The 16,145-nt window shown below is 40.5% G+C and overlaps 1 protein-coding gene across 4 annotated transcripts in view; it reads left to right on the top strand.

The window, feature by feature from the left end:
• Positions 1–16,145, top strand: part of LOC113138336 (regulator of G-protein signaling 12-like) — a 31,916-nt gene that overhangs the window by 5,681 nt on the left and 10,090 nt on the right. For 2 of the 4 annotated variants that reach the window (XM_026320676.2, XM_026320667.1), the window contains 4 exons: positions 11,812–11,833; positions 13,869–14,038; positions 14,834–14,926; positions 15,527–15,670. In XM_026320676.2, coding sequence (XP_026176461.1) covers positions 11,812–11,833; positions 13,869–14,038; positions 14,834–14,926; positions 15,527–15,670 — 429 coding nt within the window. Of the gene's footprint in view, positions 1–2,177; positions 2,422–8,602; positions 8,681–11,811; positions 11,834–13,868; positions 14,039–14,833; positions 14,927–15,526; positions 15,671–16,145 lie in introns of those variants that run through there. The other 2 variants (XM_026320694.2, XM_026320684.2) reach the window with 2 other exon arrangements.

Here is a 16,145-nt window from a genome sequence, read left to right as displayed (position 1 = left end):
TGTGTTGTGTTCTCTTTCTTATAGCTCGGGTTTGCTTTGTTCCACAATGTTTTGCACACCTGTAATATCTTCACACCTCTACTCTGTCAGCAGCTGCTATGACACCGACAGGCAAAGACAGGCTCAGGCTGGTCTAATATGTTTTAACACGCAGGCATCATGGGTAATTTGTATATCATCAAGCTGTGACATGCTGGCTGTAGCATAAATGGCTGCAGGACTGACTTTAAACAGCTGAAGTAGACTGGGTTAGGTTTGGCATTTCTGCATCAAGAAACATCGGATGTGATTGTCATATAGTGAATATTTGTTATAGTAAATGTGACTTTGATTATGGTGGTTGAACTATGTCGTTATGCATGTGATTTTTTAATTCTGCAGAGCTGTATTTTTATATCACATGCTTGTATTGTATTTACATTTCTCATCGTGTTCCCTTTTAACTGGTTTTGCAGATGGCAAGCTGAACTTGTGCTTCTTTGTACAGCTATATCACTGTGTTTTTGGTTACATGAGCTGTGTCAAATTTCTAGTATTTGTTTCCAATTAGTGGTAGTACTGGGCTTTGGAGGGATATTGAAATTTGAGAGTGAAACAATTGTTGACATCAGTTCATAACACAATTATTTTAGTAAATAGCCCCTCAACTTGGTTATTAAAAATCCTGGATATGCCCTGATGGGAATTTTTACAGTGACATTTAATGGCAATACTGTTTCAGAAACATATATTTTGCATTTCTGTGCTTTCATTTTCTTTCTGTTTAACAAACAATTTATTGGTTAGGCTCTACTTTTAATTGAATAACAAATGATAAAAAGTTTCTCATGGTGCATCTAGCTTATAGCTATTCACATCACATCAAACCATGCAGTTTTAAGTTATTGCAGGCCCATCCATTCCAAGAAATAGTGCCATAGGGAATGTTTTATCATTGTCAAAGGCAATTAGATCCTCAACTAGCACTTGCCCTGGGGTTCTCAGTTCAAGGGCTGAGCTTCACCCTATGTTCTTGGTCAGCGATTGGATTGTGCACTTCTGAATCCCCATGCCACCACAAATCAAGGCCCAATCAGATCATTACGAAGACTTACATATCCAGGATTTGGTGGTTTTACTTTAGCAACACATTTGGAGAAGTATTTGCATTTTTGTTAGGTGTCTCTACATAGGTTTTTTTGTAATTATTATTTTTGAAAGATTGTTCTCAATGGCAGGTTTTGCAAAAATACATGATAGACTCTGTCAGTGCATGCATCTGGACTCTCAAGGACATCGTGAGACTATTCTGAAGTTCACCATCAGTGCTTAGGGCAGACCCTTGTGGATAACCCCAGTATGTGGCCTCACTGCATGTTGTGGATAAGTCCATAACAATTTGGATGCATGTGGCCTTGTTGCTTTTTCCATGGTTTCAAGTGTGCGTCACAGTGGAAAGCACAGGAATGAGCAAATGCTTGTTATTTTGCTATACAAAGAATTTAAAGTGCAGCTGCAATACACCAAGTCATAATAGAATACATACTGTACCATATAATCTCACACTGTTTTGATGCCTGCTGAGCTTTTCGTTGTTAGATCACTTAATGTTTGGGCATGTCAGAAAATGTACTGTTTTGTGCTCCCTTATTTCTACGCAGAGCTTGTCAGAGCCCTACTGAAAATGACCCCACATCCCACTGCTCCACCACTACTCGCTGATTTCTTCTTCATCACAGACTACTTGTTTCTAGCTCCAAACAGATGCTTTGCACCCACCATGCTCAGCAGATGACAGTGTGTTCAACTTTGCAGAGATGACACCATTAGCTGGCTGCTGTGCCTGTGTTCACACTGACTCTGCTTTCAGAGGTGTTGCTGCATGTGAAAACATCTGTTAATGTGAGCCGTTAGTTAATGCACCCTGTTTTATTCAGGCATGCTTTGGTTGCCTGCTGGGAAATGTGGGGCATCTCTTTTGCTCCATGAGTGTGAAGTTTCCCCTCTCCTTTTATGTGTGGAGATATTAGCAGCTCTTGTTTGCATGCCTGTGGGTAATAGATCTATCCTGTGGGCGTAGCAGAAACCAAGAGAAGGCATGAAGACACAGACAGGGAGGGAGGTAAACAGAGAAAGAAAAAGGAGAAAATTACCGCAAAGGGAGAGCGAGGAAGGGAGGGAGACAGAGAAGCCGGCAGAAGAGGAAGAGAGAGGGAGCTTTTGAACTCCCAGTAGCTGTCAGGATTTTCGGCTCTCCTGCACGCTCCCCCCCACCCCTTGTTGAGCTCTGTCTCTCTGCCCTGCAAACACTGACTCGCACACGCACCGTGGAGCTCCAGCGGATGGACTCGTTTACACACAGCAGGCGTGTGGAGCAGCGCTGAAAAGGAGCCAAACACGCACACAGTGCCATACATGGAGCAAACTTTAACTCTCAACTCTGTGAGTCTTGTCGTGAAGTCTTACTTTTTCATTATATTTGCTGTCTTTATTTCTGCTCAATTTGTTGATGCCATCTTCATTTTTTATACTAGTGGTATATTCCCAGCCACTGTTACTTTTCCTTCTTTGGGTTCTCTGTAGCTCCTGTTGTAGCCTTTGAGCAGCATACAGTGGTTAGCTTGTGTGGTCTATAAGAGGAATGTTTTGACCAGTGCCAGCTGAACTCTCATGTGCTTTGTAACACACACTCTACTACACTATACAGCTAAATGTGGTATAGTAACTATATTGGGATGCACACTAACTATTTACATATGTATACATATGCATATACATATACAGACCTTTGAATGTCATGCGCTCCATTGAACTCGCCCTGAGCGGTGACCCTGCGATTGACTGGCGGCATTTGGAGAAGCTAGATTTGATGTGAGGGAAACAGAGCCCAGAGGTGGTTTTTGTGTGATAGACTTAAATGCTAGTATTCAGTAACATGGCATTTTAAGGTGATCATGTAACAGATACAGTTTAGGTTGGGCTTGAAATGGATGCCTGCGCTTTTGCCTTGCCCCTTGGCTTTGTGCAGGCATGTCCCCGCTCTGATTCACAAGCCTTCTTATTCACTTATCTAAAAGCAGGTTTTGCAAAAATATGTCCTTGTTTTTGGGGAGGACATGCTGTATGACTACTATGCTGTATGATCCTTGTTGCTTATTCAATATATCGATATACACACTGTATACAAACAAAGATCAAGTTGTTTTAAAATGATTATTAATAGTTGCTAAAATTAGATGCCACAGGTAATTATATAAATCCTTCCCTCTGTTTTAGATGTCGGTGTTATGATGAGAAAATGAACAGAAATAGCGTGTTCCTTGGGATTAGCAGAAGAAGCAGGAGAACACGACGCACTTTTATCTCACATCACATGGCCAGCTCTGGAGTGTGGGTGGACAGTTGCGCTCACGAAATGTGTCCTTAGGCTAGCATTATAGGATGCTAAGACTAAGCAGCCTGACATTTTCTAAATGTCTGCACTATGATTCCTTTTCTCCTCTCGCAAGAGGTTTTATTGTAGTTACTTGGACTTCTGTCTCCAAACCCGACTGGAAAACAGTACATTAACACAACACAACTTGAGTAGAAGTTCTTTAACTGTCCAGCCACTACTCACCATATGAATATTCAAAAGCCAGTAACCAGATGACCAGATGTAGCTGTGGTTGCTGAGCTTGCTGTTTGACCAAACTGTAACCACGGAAAATACCCGCTGCTTTGCCATCTCTGGACAGAAACACACTGCAGTTCCACTCTTGGCTGTTGCAATGATATCATCTATCGACGACATTCAGCAATATATGTTTTTTAGCTAACCCCAGAGTTCTTCATCATCCCCTGTTAATTGGAAATTGGAAAAGCTGTTTAAACCAGAGTGTCTATGAATTGTCTATGGATTTATTCACATCTATAGACCAGTAGGTCTATACATGTGACTCTGGAAATGATTCATTTCTCACTCACTGTTTACCTTCCTCCATCGTACTATTATTACATTTCTCTGCTTCACTGAAAGGGAATATACTGCCAAGGGTGTGGCAGTTACTCAATAAGAAACAGATTTATAATTGCTAAAGTTTTTTACTACCTCCCTGGTAACGGTTTAGACATGTCTGAGATATTGTGGGCTGCTTGTCATGTTCAACTCTTTACCTCACACCTGTAGCGCAGACGCCAGGGTGCGTCGACTTCACGTCTGACACATTGAGCAAGACAGCCTGTGTTGAACTAGATAGGCTTATAAGGAGGCTCAGAAAGTGAATGTAGTTGGTATCTTTTTGGCCTTGTGTTGGCATAAGATGCTGCATAACCAGGCCAAGGTCTTGTCTACTCTGCACTGTGGAAGTCATAAACATGGATTGTTGGGGCAGCCAAGTTACTCTCCCTGTAGGGGGACTGGCTTGGTGTTCTACTTTGGCAGCTCTAACACTAACATTTCCTTAAGAACTAATTCTGTAACATCTTCATCCTGTGGTAAAAAAACAAATATGATACATCTGTTTATATAGCTTGCTTATTGCATGACCTCATTGCTTTAAGTTGAGTAAAATGTCTTGAGGGATGAACTGAAGCCTAACTTGCTTTCACTGCTTTCCCAGTCTCACTCATCTAGCACAAGTCCTCTGCATAACCAACATAGCCAAAAGGATTAGGTACGGGGTGTAAGGTCAGTAGAACTTGCACAGGAAGTTGTGGCAATTTCTTGTCACTGCCAACATATAGCCTCATACACTCCCAGGAGGCAGATATTTATTCATATCTTTGCCTTATCACCACACAGTAAATGTACCCAAGCACCCAGACTTTTTAAAGCAGTGTACACTAAGCTTTCGTGTAAGTTAGTTTGGTGGAAAACTGGGTGGGTTTGCAAGGCTAATTATAAGTGTCAGGTTTCAGGTTGGAAAGTCCATTTCTGGTATTTTTTTTTATGGAAGAGAAAGAGAGCAGTGGGAGGGTGTGGTGGCATCTTATGTGGTTTACCCACCTCAAGTCCTCCAGGCTAATAGGAGTGCAGCCCTTTCTCTATGATAATAAGTTAAGGTGGGAGGGGTCGTGGTCACTGTTCCTAGTTTCCCATGTATTTTATTTGTTAGTCTCTTTGAACATCAAACCTGCCCACTTGTGACATGCCAAGACTCAACTTTGTTTCTACACAATAAATGCAAGTTAAAAGATGACTAAAATCATCCTGCATGCTTTCTGGCTTCACAGTTGAGTTATGGGTAGTGAGTCTGGCATCCTGAACTGCACACGTTCTGGCAGAGTTAGCACTGGTTAAAATCAGAATTTCCATTGTTGTTAAAAGTTGGGAAACACTAATTTTGATACTGGTTGAAGTGCCATGTTCCTGACCCTGCTAGAAGTAGGGCAGCAAGGGGAAAAAGGTAAACATTGCAATACAGTGGAATGCTAGCACTCCCTCTCTTTTTTTTTTTTTTTTTTTTTAAATCAGCAACAAGTGGCTAACGTACATACACACTGGCAGCACTGCACAAATCATAGTAATGCCACTTTAATCCAGACAGGAGCAGAGCCGTACCCATCTGCTGTAGTTGACTAGTTAGAGTTGGAGAACAGGCAGTAGATTACTGCTGATCAGGAGGATTAAGAGATGAAACACCCTGTGACAATGGCCTCTGTTTGTATGCACATCACCCATGCCTTTAAAGACATTGAAAACAAATGATTTATTTACTGAGGGGATTACACTGAAAAGCCTTCTCAATTCAAGTCTGGACTCTTTACATGGCTCATGGCCAAGGCCCAGACATGCATCCACCCAGCATCATTCTAATGACTAATGTAGGATCCCTATCTGTTTATTTAACAGAAAACCGCTTTTATTAGATCAGTTTTTTGACTGAACTGTTCAGAGATCAACATAATTAAATCAATTAAGTCCTATTATTTAGTCTCATCTGTATGCACACATAAAATGATGAGTTTGACATCTACGTGTGTAATCTGTAGAAAGTATCTAAAGCTATTTGAAGTATATTTCGGATTTTTCTTTTAATGTCAGGCTTTATTTTACAAGCTATTCACTAGTATTTACTATTCCTAAAGCCAGGCAAACAGAACTGCCAACAGAATTGGAAAATCCCATTGTATTTTGTCTAATATTCAAATTCAGAATGGCGTGAGTGGAGTTGGTGAAGTGTTTCACCAAAATCACATCATTTTTCTCAACAAAATTAACAAATTACTTTTTTGAGAGGTTACTCAAGAATCATTACTATCATTTAAGAAAGTTATTTTCTAGCAGACTCCACAGTTTTATAGCCTTGGATCTGTGGACACAGTGCAGATAGTAAATTTAAAGGGATCCCAATTATATTAATGTTGCTGATCATTCCTGTTCTCTTATCATCATATAAGCATGTCTCTTAGACATCTAGTAAAATCACTGAACCCCACTTCTAAGCCTCCAAAAATTTATCACAATGTTGTCTGTCTACACTGTCTTCACATAGATGTCAGAGTTTCATAGTTGTCTAAATAAGTCTGTCTCACTCTCTCCCCCACGCTCCTTGCTTGGTTGGGAAAGATATGTCTACTCCATCTTATCAGTCACCGCACCCTCGCCTTCCCTTCCTTGAAAGGAAGTTGCCTCCATGCAAGGCTCTTTCTTGATGTTATTTTCAGGGAATGGTTTGTTGTCTGCCTCAGATAGCAGGTCCAGATTATTTTCCATCTTCGGTCAAGATTGCTTGGTGGAGAACTTGACATACAATTACTTAGGTCTTGTGACAAGCAGTGCTCTGTCGCTGTAAAGCCTGTCTGCCAGGGTTTCACAAATTGATTAAATTAAGTATAGGCTCAGAGCTCACGTGAAACCTTTTTAACAGAATTTCTTAGCAACACTAAAGCAAGAAATAGAAACATGCTTTTACTAAAGGCATTTGGTTTAAATGTTCCAACCTGTGTTGCTCATGTTATGCACTTATAGCTGTGCTCACCTGGCTGCAGTGAACACTGTGCCTCAGGGTGGGGGTCAAAGGGCAGAAGTAGACCTAAAGGGCTGAAGCAGACTGTTCTGTGTCCTGTGATTTTGTGACCACAGTTCTGGATGACTCAGCTAACCACTACGAATAGCTTCTAATTACTGCATGGCTGATGTTATCTACACATGAATGCAGACATATTCTTTATGTGCTGCAAATCCATCTTACAGCATAAAGTATATACACACTATGTCATTTTGTGCTAACAGGAAATGCTACAATGTGTGTGCTGATAAACATCAAAATCTGACTTTGGAAAAATCAGCTTTGTTCCATAGCAATTGGATGTCAGTCATATACATGCAAGCGCACATTTCACAAAATGTTTTCATCATGATAACTTTGCAGAATTCTGGATTGTGTTTTCATTGTCTCAGTTTCTAAAGCCACATGCTTATATCAACAGCATTTTGATTCTAGTTTTTTAGCAAAGGGTTTTTGGTCTGCATTTGGTTTTGGCTTGAAAGTCCCTTTCTGTGGTGGAATTGGGCAAGCTTTTAAAATCCTTAAGTTATTGATCATGCTCACTTCACGCAGTGATTGGCCAGGTATGTGGAGGTGGAAATGTCAGCAGGGTTTCAACACCTCCTCTGTCATTTGTTGTGTGTACATTCACTGTCCATCAGTGTGCGTTGGTATTAATCTACAATTCAGTGGCAACGCACACAATGTGCAACCAAGTGCTCTGAGACCTTTGTGAACTTGTACACAGTTCACCTCCAATCATAAATACAGCCATGCACATACGATACACGTTCAATTTCCAAAGAGTCAATGTAGAAATCTAATCAAACAAAGGAAATCTACCATGAAAGCCAGACGACTAATAAACACTGTATCTCATCTATTATTTACGGAAAAATTAGATCCAAAGAATTCTAGCTCATTTGCAATAGGAAAACCTCAGAATGATCCGCCCATGCTTTAAGAATAATAGTTGCTCCAAAAACAGTCAGCATGCTGATTGTAGAGATTTGCCAGAAATGTGGAGGCACAGCAGTGACAAGGAGCGATGCCAGAGTAGAAAAAACTATTTTCTTTTTCTGGTACAAGAGCTAAATTGCTAGCAGAAAACACCAATTGACATGATTACTGCAAGGGTGTAAAAATGGTGCTCTGTGAAAGCAGATAATGAAGTAAAGAGTTGAGTTTGTGGGCTACCAAACTTTTATTTTGATTACCCATCATCTGGTTTCACTTTAAACTGACTGGGTATTCCTTCGCTCTTTCAAGAGAGAGTGTCCTGACTGGAAACAAAAAAGGGGGAAGGCCAGTGTGGTTTTAACATAGTGAGTGTGTGTTTTCTGACGGGAATAAATTATGTGTGTGTATGGGAAGGAGGTTAATGCATCTGATTCCTTCATGCCACTGTGGCAAAGGCTGTATGTATTGTCGGGCAGGTTGCCATGGCAACAGCTGCGGAGTAAGAAAATCTTTCTTTCCTCCTTTGCACCTCCTCCTCCTCTTCCTTTCTGTCCCTTGCCTCGTCAAATGTATGCCTCTTTCTCCCTCCCCTCTCCTTCCCTCTTTCCAACTTGTACAGACATGGCTTGCAGAGGTTTGGGTGGGGAATGTTCAGGTATGCGTTCATGCACACACACACACACACATTCACACATTCTGTTGTAGCAGACTAGGAAACCATGAGTCTCAAAAAGAGACTTTCCTTCAAGAGGACCTGGAACTTCGGCACTGTAAGTAAACTGTGGTTTGCCGACCGAGCCTCCTCTTCCTCCTCTGTATAAAGCAGGGACGCTCCTTTTGTTCAGTCAGCTGTTTTTCTCATTAATCTCCCTCTTCGTGGCTCCTCTCTCCCACTCTGAACAGCTGTTTGAAGCAGCAGGGACTTATTTGTTTGTGGGGTGCTAGAATCAGCCTTGACTTGTGTACAAGTTTAGAAGCGGCTTTTTTATCTGACTGTGGTGAAGTGTTAAGCAGAGTATATACATCTCAGCCCAGTTTCTTGAAGGCAAGAACATGCCTAAACAAGCGCAAAACATAAAAGAACTCACTTTTAACACATTAGAAATACTCTATACGAGGTGTTAATGGGTGACATTAATATTTGTGTGAATGGGGTTTATCTTTGAACCGATTTAACACTGAGGAGAGCTTAGTTTTTCAGATGTGGTATGCCACTACAGATCACACACATAAGTCTGTATTGGTGTGATCATCTACAATCTTTTGGCATGTGGTGTCTCAAGATGCCAGACTGTACGACGTGGGGGCTGTACCTGCTATAAAGCCGAAAGAGTATTTTCCAACTGGAAAACCAAATGATGCTCTTTTCAGAGCCAAAGTGCTCGCTGTGACTTGAGGTGTTATTTTGTCTATTTGGTTGGTAACAATCTAACATGCACAGCTTTTAGAGAGATTCCAGCTGGAAAATTGGGTATTTGCAGTGTAGGCCTAGGATCAAAAATGGCCTGTAGTACTGCAAAGCCACTCACAGTAGACCAGCTCCTTTCTCACCAGAGGTGTCAACAGGGGAAGGGAGTGTAGGGACAAGAGGTGATGGTGTGCTGGGTCATCACTGCAGCTCCACTGTAGGTGCCATGTGGGCAAGGAAGCAATAACGAATTGAAAAACACACAGCGGTGTGTGTGTGGTCTAACTCCAGCTGCCTCACACATACAAACATAACACACACTATCGTGTGTATACTTGCCAGTCCTATCTGGTCAGCATGTACAAGTTTGATGTCAGTGTATGTGAGAAAATTGCTTAAAAAATTTTGTTCATTGATTAGTTACAGATTATTAACCAACAGTAACAGTGATTGTCAAAGTGTCATTTGAAAAGTTGATTTAAAACAAATGAGTTATGTGAAGTAATTGCTCAGATTAGTTTCAGTGTACTGGAATGTGTCCAGTACTTTAGACACTTAAGCATGCTGATACAACTTGTGACATATTTGTCATCAACATAATTCTCGTCTGATGCAAGCATAGTTTAAAATATGACATCAATGGTGTGTGTCAAGAGAATCATTTATTATGACTTATTGTAACTCTACCCTGTCATACTGTACATATCACTGGAAGTTCCACACCTACAAGTAGATATTTGTCGAACTTGTCAACCAAGAAGTAAAATCTGTCCATATATTGGCTTTAAAAGTGATACTGACAGTAGTGAATACTAGAGTTCATAATTTCAGTTTCAGCCTGGAGACCTTTTTTTGTTCAGTACCGACATTTATGCCACATTGTGTGATGTCTGTCTTATTCTTCAAAATGCACCACAGTCACAGCATTCTATATATTTAAGGTTTGAGGTTTATCTGTTTTTAGACCCAAAAGGGACAAACAGATGGGGTGGGTGTTCTGTCATTTCCCTCTCCTCTGTTTCAGCTTCATGTTGGTCTTTATCCTACCCACCCATGATTACTGTACACATGCTAGTCACCACAGAAAGGCTGGCTTTTGGGTGTTGACTATATGGTGTTGGACTCAGCAGCAGCAGCAGAGTTGTAAAGAGGCTGTGACAGACAATTAGTGGTTTAGTGGTCTATGTCTGATAGTGCTTTTACATGTGGTCACTCTTGAAATGGAAAACAGCGTCATGTCAGTGCATGACTGCACTACAGTCCCTGCCTTTGGATGGCCAGTTATATCGCGGCAGAATACAAAGTAAAGGTTGGTCTATTAAAATGCCATGGCTTGTTCTTTGGTTGGTTGATCAAGCTGAAAACTACAAATTAAATCAAACCTCACAGCTAACTTTTGAAACGAATCTATCAACAAAGTCAGACTGAAAAAACTTCCAGATGTTGCACTTTTAAAACTACCATTATCAGCAGCCATTATATTTGTTACTTTTTATTGTTGTATGATATTGGAGCGCTACAGTCCATTATTACACATTTCTACTAAGACGAAAACTGTGTGCTGATCGCACTGAAGTTCTAGCCTGGCAGTGAGAGCCTTGTTTAGACATATTATCAGGCTTGATAATTCACACTTTGAAGTGGCAGCTCAGAAAACACTCTTCTGGAAATAGTCTCCCCTTTTCAGATGAATCCTCCAACGCACCGATTTTTCAAGTGTTCTTGGACCTAGCCCTAAGATTCGCCTCTCATATCCTCCCCTGCATTTAAATATATCTGGGACAACAGCTCCATGGTTTGGGCATTTTAATCTCTAGTTATTACCTCACTAAAATTATACTAAGATCTTTTACAGAAGCCTGAGCACAACACAGTCATTTCTTATTAAAGTATTGCCAAGTAAACATTTGTTGATCATAGGATCAGATATGGGTGATATTTTATTGAACATTAATCCTTTGCTTAAATTACACCCAATTATGGAAATTTCTAACTGTGAAATTGCCCTGCCCACTCTGGGTGCTTGTGCTGTTTTCCTTTTATTCAGAAACATTTACACATGCATAAACCACTCATTGCTCGAATTAGCAAATGAAAAGAGGACCATTACAACCAGTGATGGCCTCTCAAGTAGCTCTGCCTCGATGAGTTCAGAGCTTTGTGACTGCAGTTAGCTGGAATGCACACATTCAGGCCTGTGAGTGTACAAGGGTAATATAAAAAGAGAGGTGGGTGTGGAGGTGTGAACAGCTGTGTGTGGTAGAGGCTAGGGGTCCACCCACTTACAAATTAATGTTATTGTTGGACCCAAGACCCAACCCCTTCCCAGTAGCATGCAAACACTCTCACAACCTAACCAAAGGCACACAGTTTAGAGCGACAGCAGGGATGCCCGGAGACACACTGCTATCAGCGCAGTCTTCAGTCTCTTGTCTCAGCGCAGGGGGTCATGAGGGCAGTTTCTCACTCATGTCTCTCTTTGTTCTCTTTCAGTCTGCTGCTTCCTCAGATGGTGGTGAGTACTGTTGCTTTATTACTACTTATAAAAAAAAAAATCAACAAATGAATTGTTCATATTTAAAGTAGACGAAAACTCAAGCAATATTACAGATTGTGTGTGAAAGTTTAAGATTTTAAAGTGTTTCCTTATTCATCCTTTTTTACTAACACAAACTTTTTGATCTCATCTGGCATTATTTCTCATTTTCTGCTTTAATCTCAACACAGAACCTTGTAGTTTCTCATTAAAATTGTCTTTTACTGAAGATGATGTGTTTACTGTTGGCTACATGCCTCATTGACAAAGGGTGTTTGTTGAGCATGTTTTTATTGTTGTTTTTTTTGTCTGTTGTTGCAGTCGGGGTTAGCATGTGTGTCTAGTCCTCCTTTCAGTGCAGTTTTAATAACATTTGCTAACAGGCTGACCGAGACTGTGGTCTGGAGTGCAGTTGTCTTTCTTTCACTGTGGATGTGGATCAGGACTGTTTGCTTTCTAAAGCCATCTCATTAACTGAGCAGCACACAGTGTGGTCAACACTGATCCCAATACCTCAATTCTAATACATTAAACCATGTTCAATAAATGGCTTGTCTGCAAACCTTAGACAGGGGCTCTGCGACATTAGCCCTCATGGTAAATCCACTGTTCCTCAAAATTTCATATTGCCTGTGTAATCTTGATGACACATCCACTGATTCAGTTGAACTAATTGCTAAGAAAGTAGGATAAAGTTAAATGGTCATGCGGACGCCACATTAGTCATAATCTGCCTAACGATGTTAGTAATGTCATGTACTATTTGTCATGTTCTTATTTCATAATGTTACAGTCAAACTACACCTATTTGTAAATCCACCCTACTCCTTGTGCAGGCGTATTGACAGGATGAAGATACGCATCATGATGCTTTATTTGACCTAGCTAACATTTCTATTCCTAACAGCTAAGAGCTAACTCTGGTAACACAGTTTCTTATGCCAACTGGTTGGCTCTCACAGAATGACAGCAGCTATTATGTATCTATAACCAGTCCGAGAGCTGTGACCCTTTAGTTTTTTTTGTTTTTGTCTTTACTGTGAACTCCCTGTTTGGTTGGCCCACAGCTCTAAAGTGGCCATCTGCTGCCCTCATAGCAGGTACTGTGCAGGCTGAGGCCCCCACTTTAGCTGAGGACCAGTTGCTGGATTCTCACCCAATCTCCCCACCTGGTGGCCTCTCAATCAAGTGTCTCTCAGTTTTCTTTTATTTTTCTTCTGCTTTTTCCTATGGCCTCTCTGCTCCTCTCTTTCAAACTGAGGGGCATCTGCTGTTTCTCTTTGTAAGATGCAGGCAGCCCCATGTTCCACACTTCATCACAAGCATGTTTTTAAACTTGGACATTCACTTATTGTGTAACACTTGGTGGTGAAAGGTGTAGCAACGGAAACATTAAAGAGCTATTAGCTTCCCTTGTAACTCCCTTTACTTTATAGTGGAATCAATTTTCTAATTGTAATTCTAGTGCAATAAAACAGCACCTTTTGTGTCCACTGAGTCTAGATGATAAGCTTTATGTCAGGCTCTTACCTCTGAAACCGTGAAGTATCAAGACTTTTATTACATGGCTGACAAATTATGTGTATTTTCCTACGGAAAAGCTTGTAGTAAGTTTTAGATGAAGTAGTCGAACTAGTACCTCCAGCACTAGAAACAGTTTTACATTATTGCAATAAAAACTTGAGCTCTTTATTGTTCTGCCTGCTGCATCTTTTTATTTTCACCAAAAATCTTAGACATTCCTGGATTTGTGGGGACCTTTTGAAGATGTGTATTAATAGAAGATATGTGTTTTTTTATTGTCTTTAACGTCTTGGAAAATCTGAGCTCTCCTCCATGGATTTAATTACAGCTGTGTACCATTGGCTGCCTGTTCAAAAATTAAGACTTACAAACCTGTCTAGGTTTTAAAGAAAAAAAAAAGCTAAAATCCATGAGTATTTAGAGGGTAAACTGCAGAACATCTCAGATTCCCAGTAAAACCAAATTTTTGTGTTGCTCACCTGACTTGCAGACTATAGTGGAGTTCAGTTGCAGGGATGCTGCAGCCAGAGCAGCCTGAACAGCAATGGCAGTCTTCCAGGAGCAGGCAGCCATCGCGGGGTTCCAGAGCAGCGTGTGGCCAGCTGGGCCACCTGCTTCGAGCGTCTCCTCCAGGATCCAGTGGGTGTGCGCTACTTCTCGGTAAGCTGGGAAAAGTCGATTAAATCCTTTTTAACCAAAACTGTTATCAAAACCAGCTACATGAAGTGTCTTGGTGCATTTATTATTCTGCATGTTGACTGTTTCCTTTTGAAGCATTGTTTTATTTCATGGGATAAATAAATTATTATTTGAGCGAGACAAGAAGCTAAAATTTACTGGAAGCAAGACTATCATACTTGTGCTTGTCCATTATGACTGCAGTTAGGTGCATCATAAATATAGTATTTATTCTTCTATTCAATGCTGCAGTGAACCCTTTCGAGTTAGACAATCTTGCTTAAATTAAATTTTCTTTTTGTGAGCATTGATGTACATGTACCTACTAATATTAACCGAATCACAGCAAGTCCAGACCTACAATAGAAGAACTGAAAAGCAAGCTGAAGTGTATAAATTCTTCCTTTGTATAAATTTGGAATAAGTTCGAGTTCAGATCACCTCCCAATACCCAGCCTAGTAAGTGCAGGCAGTTCATTTACCATGCCTCCCACATAAAAGATATGTCTTTGAATTTAGCCCACAACACCTTCAGAAGGCTCAACATGAAGTTCTGGTGTCCCAGATCCACCTTCCTCCTCACCTTCCCTCAACAGATCAGAGCTGCATTCGCCTACACCATCTGCGCCTACACTTACACCAATCATGTTCACAACATTACACCCAGTAATTTCTTTCTTCACTACTGGTCTCAAAAACACCACCAGCACTGGCAAGATTAGAATATGATCATCTGTTTGAGATCCTATAGAACCTGTGTACTGTGTGTTTCCACAGGAATTCCTCAAGAAAGAATTTAGTGAAGAGAATATCTTGTTCTGGCAGGCCTGTGAATACTTCAGTCATGTCCCTGCAACCGATAAAAAGCAGGTAAGTTTAAAGTATACTAGAGAGTAGTAGCTAGAGATGGAGGTAGGGTTCTTTGTCTACTGTTGTCCAGTGTGAATTGGCAGATGGTGACATATAAGAATTTGTCTCTCACTGGGGAATACTTGTTAAAACATACAGTGTGTAAAGGTGAAAATACATTTATCTCAACAGCAGCAGCTCCCAGCCTAAAATAAAGTGTATGTGTGATGCCTTGTCAAGGATTTAAAATTAGTTAAAGTAATTTTCTCTTTTCAGATATTTGCAATGAAATAACGTGACTAAGCCTGAATAAATTCACAATTTCACAAGAAAAAAAGAACAGCTAGAGAAAAAATACACAACTTCTGTGCAGAAGAAATATGTTTTTAATTTTGTCCTATTCCCTATTAATCATCACGATGCCTCATATGTATCTTGTGGGTTGTGACCCTGACATTGGGAACCACTGCTTTAGAGAAGAATAATTAACCATTAAAAGGGCTAAAAACAAAGAGTCAGCTCACATCAGGTAACATAAAAGATCATACAAAAAGACATTTAGCAGCATCATTTTCTATAGTTGTTTTTGAGAGTCTACATTATCATACCTCTGTCCTGCAGCTGTCTCAGAGAGCTGGAGAGATCTACAACAGCTTCCTGTCCAGTAAGGCCACCATGCCAGTGAATATTGACAGCCAAGCCCAGCTGGCTGATGACGTCCTCACCTCCCCATGGCCCGACATGTTCAAGACACAGCAGCTACAGGTACAAACAACACAATAACTGTGGTCTTTTATTTAAGATTCTACAAGGTTTTGCTTGATAAATAATGTGGCATATATACATTTTTTCTAATATTTGTGTGTTTGATCAAATTGGGTCTTCTCTCATTTTAATTATTCAGTTGTTCCGTATGAAATCTGAAGATGAAAACCTTTTTTTCTGGACAGCGCTATTAGGAGGGAATCTGTATGTGGTGGGGATTTGTTCTCATCTAGCCTTTAGTCACTTTGCACAAGCATATTGGCTTTTTTTGGTGGCCATCTGGGTTTGTTTACGAAAGGGCTCTGAGGCTTTACCAGAGAGATAAACACAAACTGGCACACACCCACAGTGAATCTAGTGCATACTGTACACACAGACACATAGACATGCCATCAAAAATCTGTATATTTTCAGCTTGCACATGAGCATGATGAATTCTTAACTGTTAACACACCTGTCATAACATCAGCAGTAA

This window comes from Mastacembelus armatus, chromosome 18 (assembly GCF_900324485.2).
Source record: "Mastacembelus armatus chromosome 18, fMasArm1.2, whole genome shotgun sequence".
NCBI lineage: Eukaryota > Metazoa > Chordata > Actinopteri > Synbranchiformes > Mastacembelidae > Mastacembelus > Mastacembelus armatus.
Note: the sequence above shows the minus strand (reverse complement) of the source record. Positions and strands in the feature narration are given on the sequence as shown.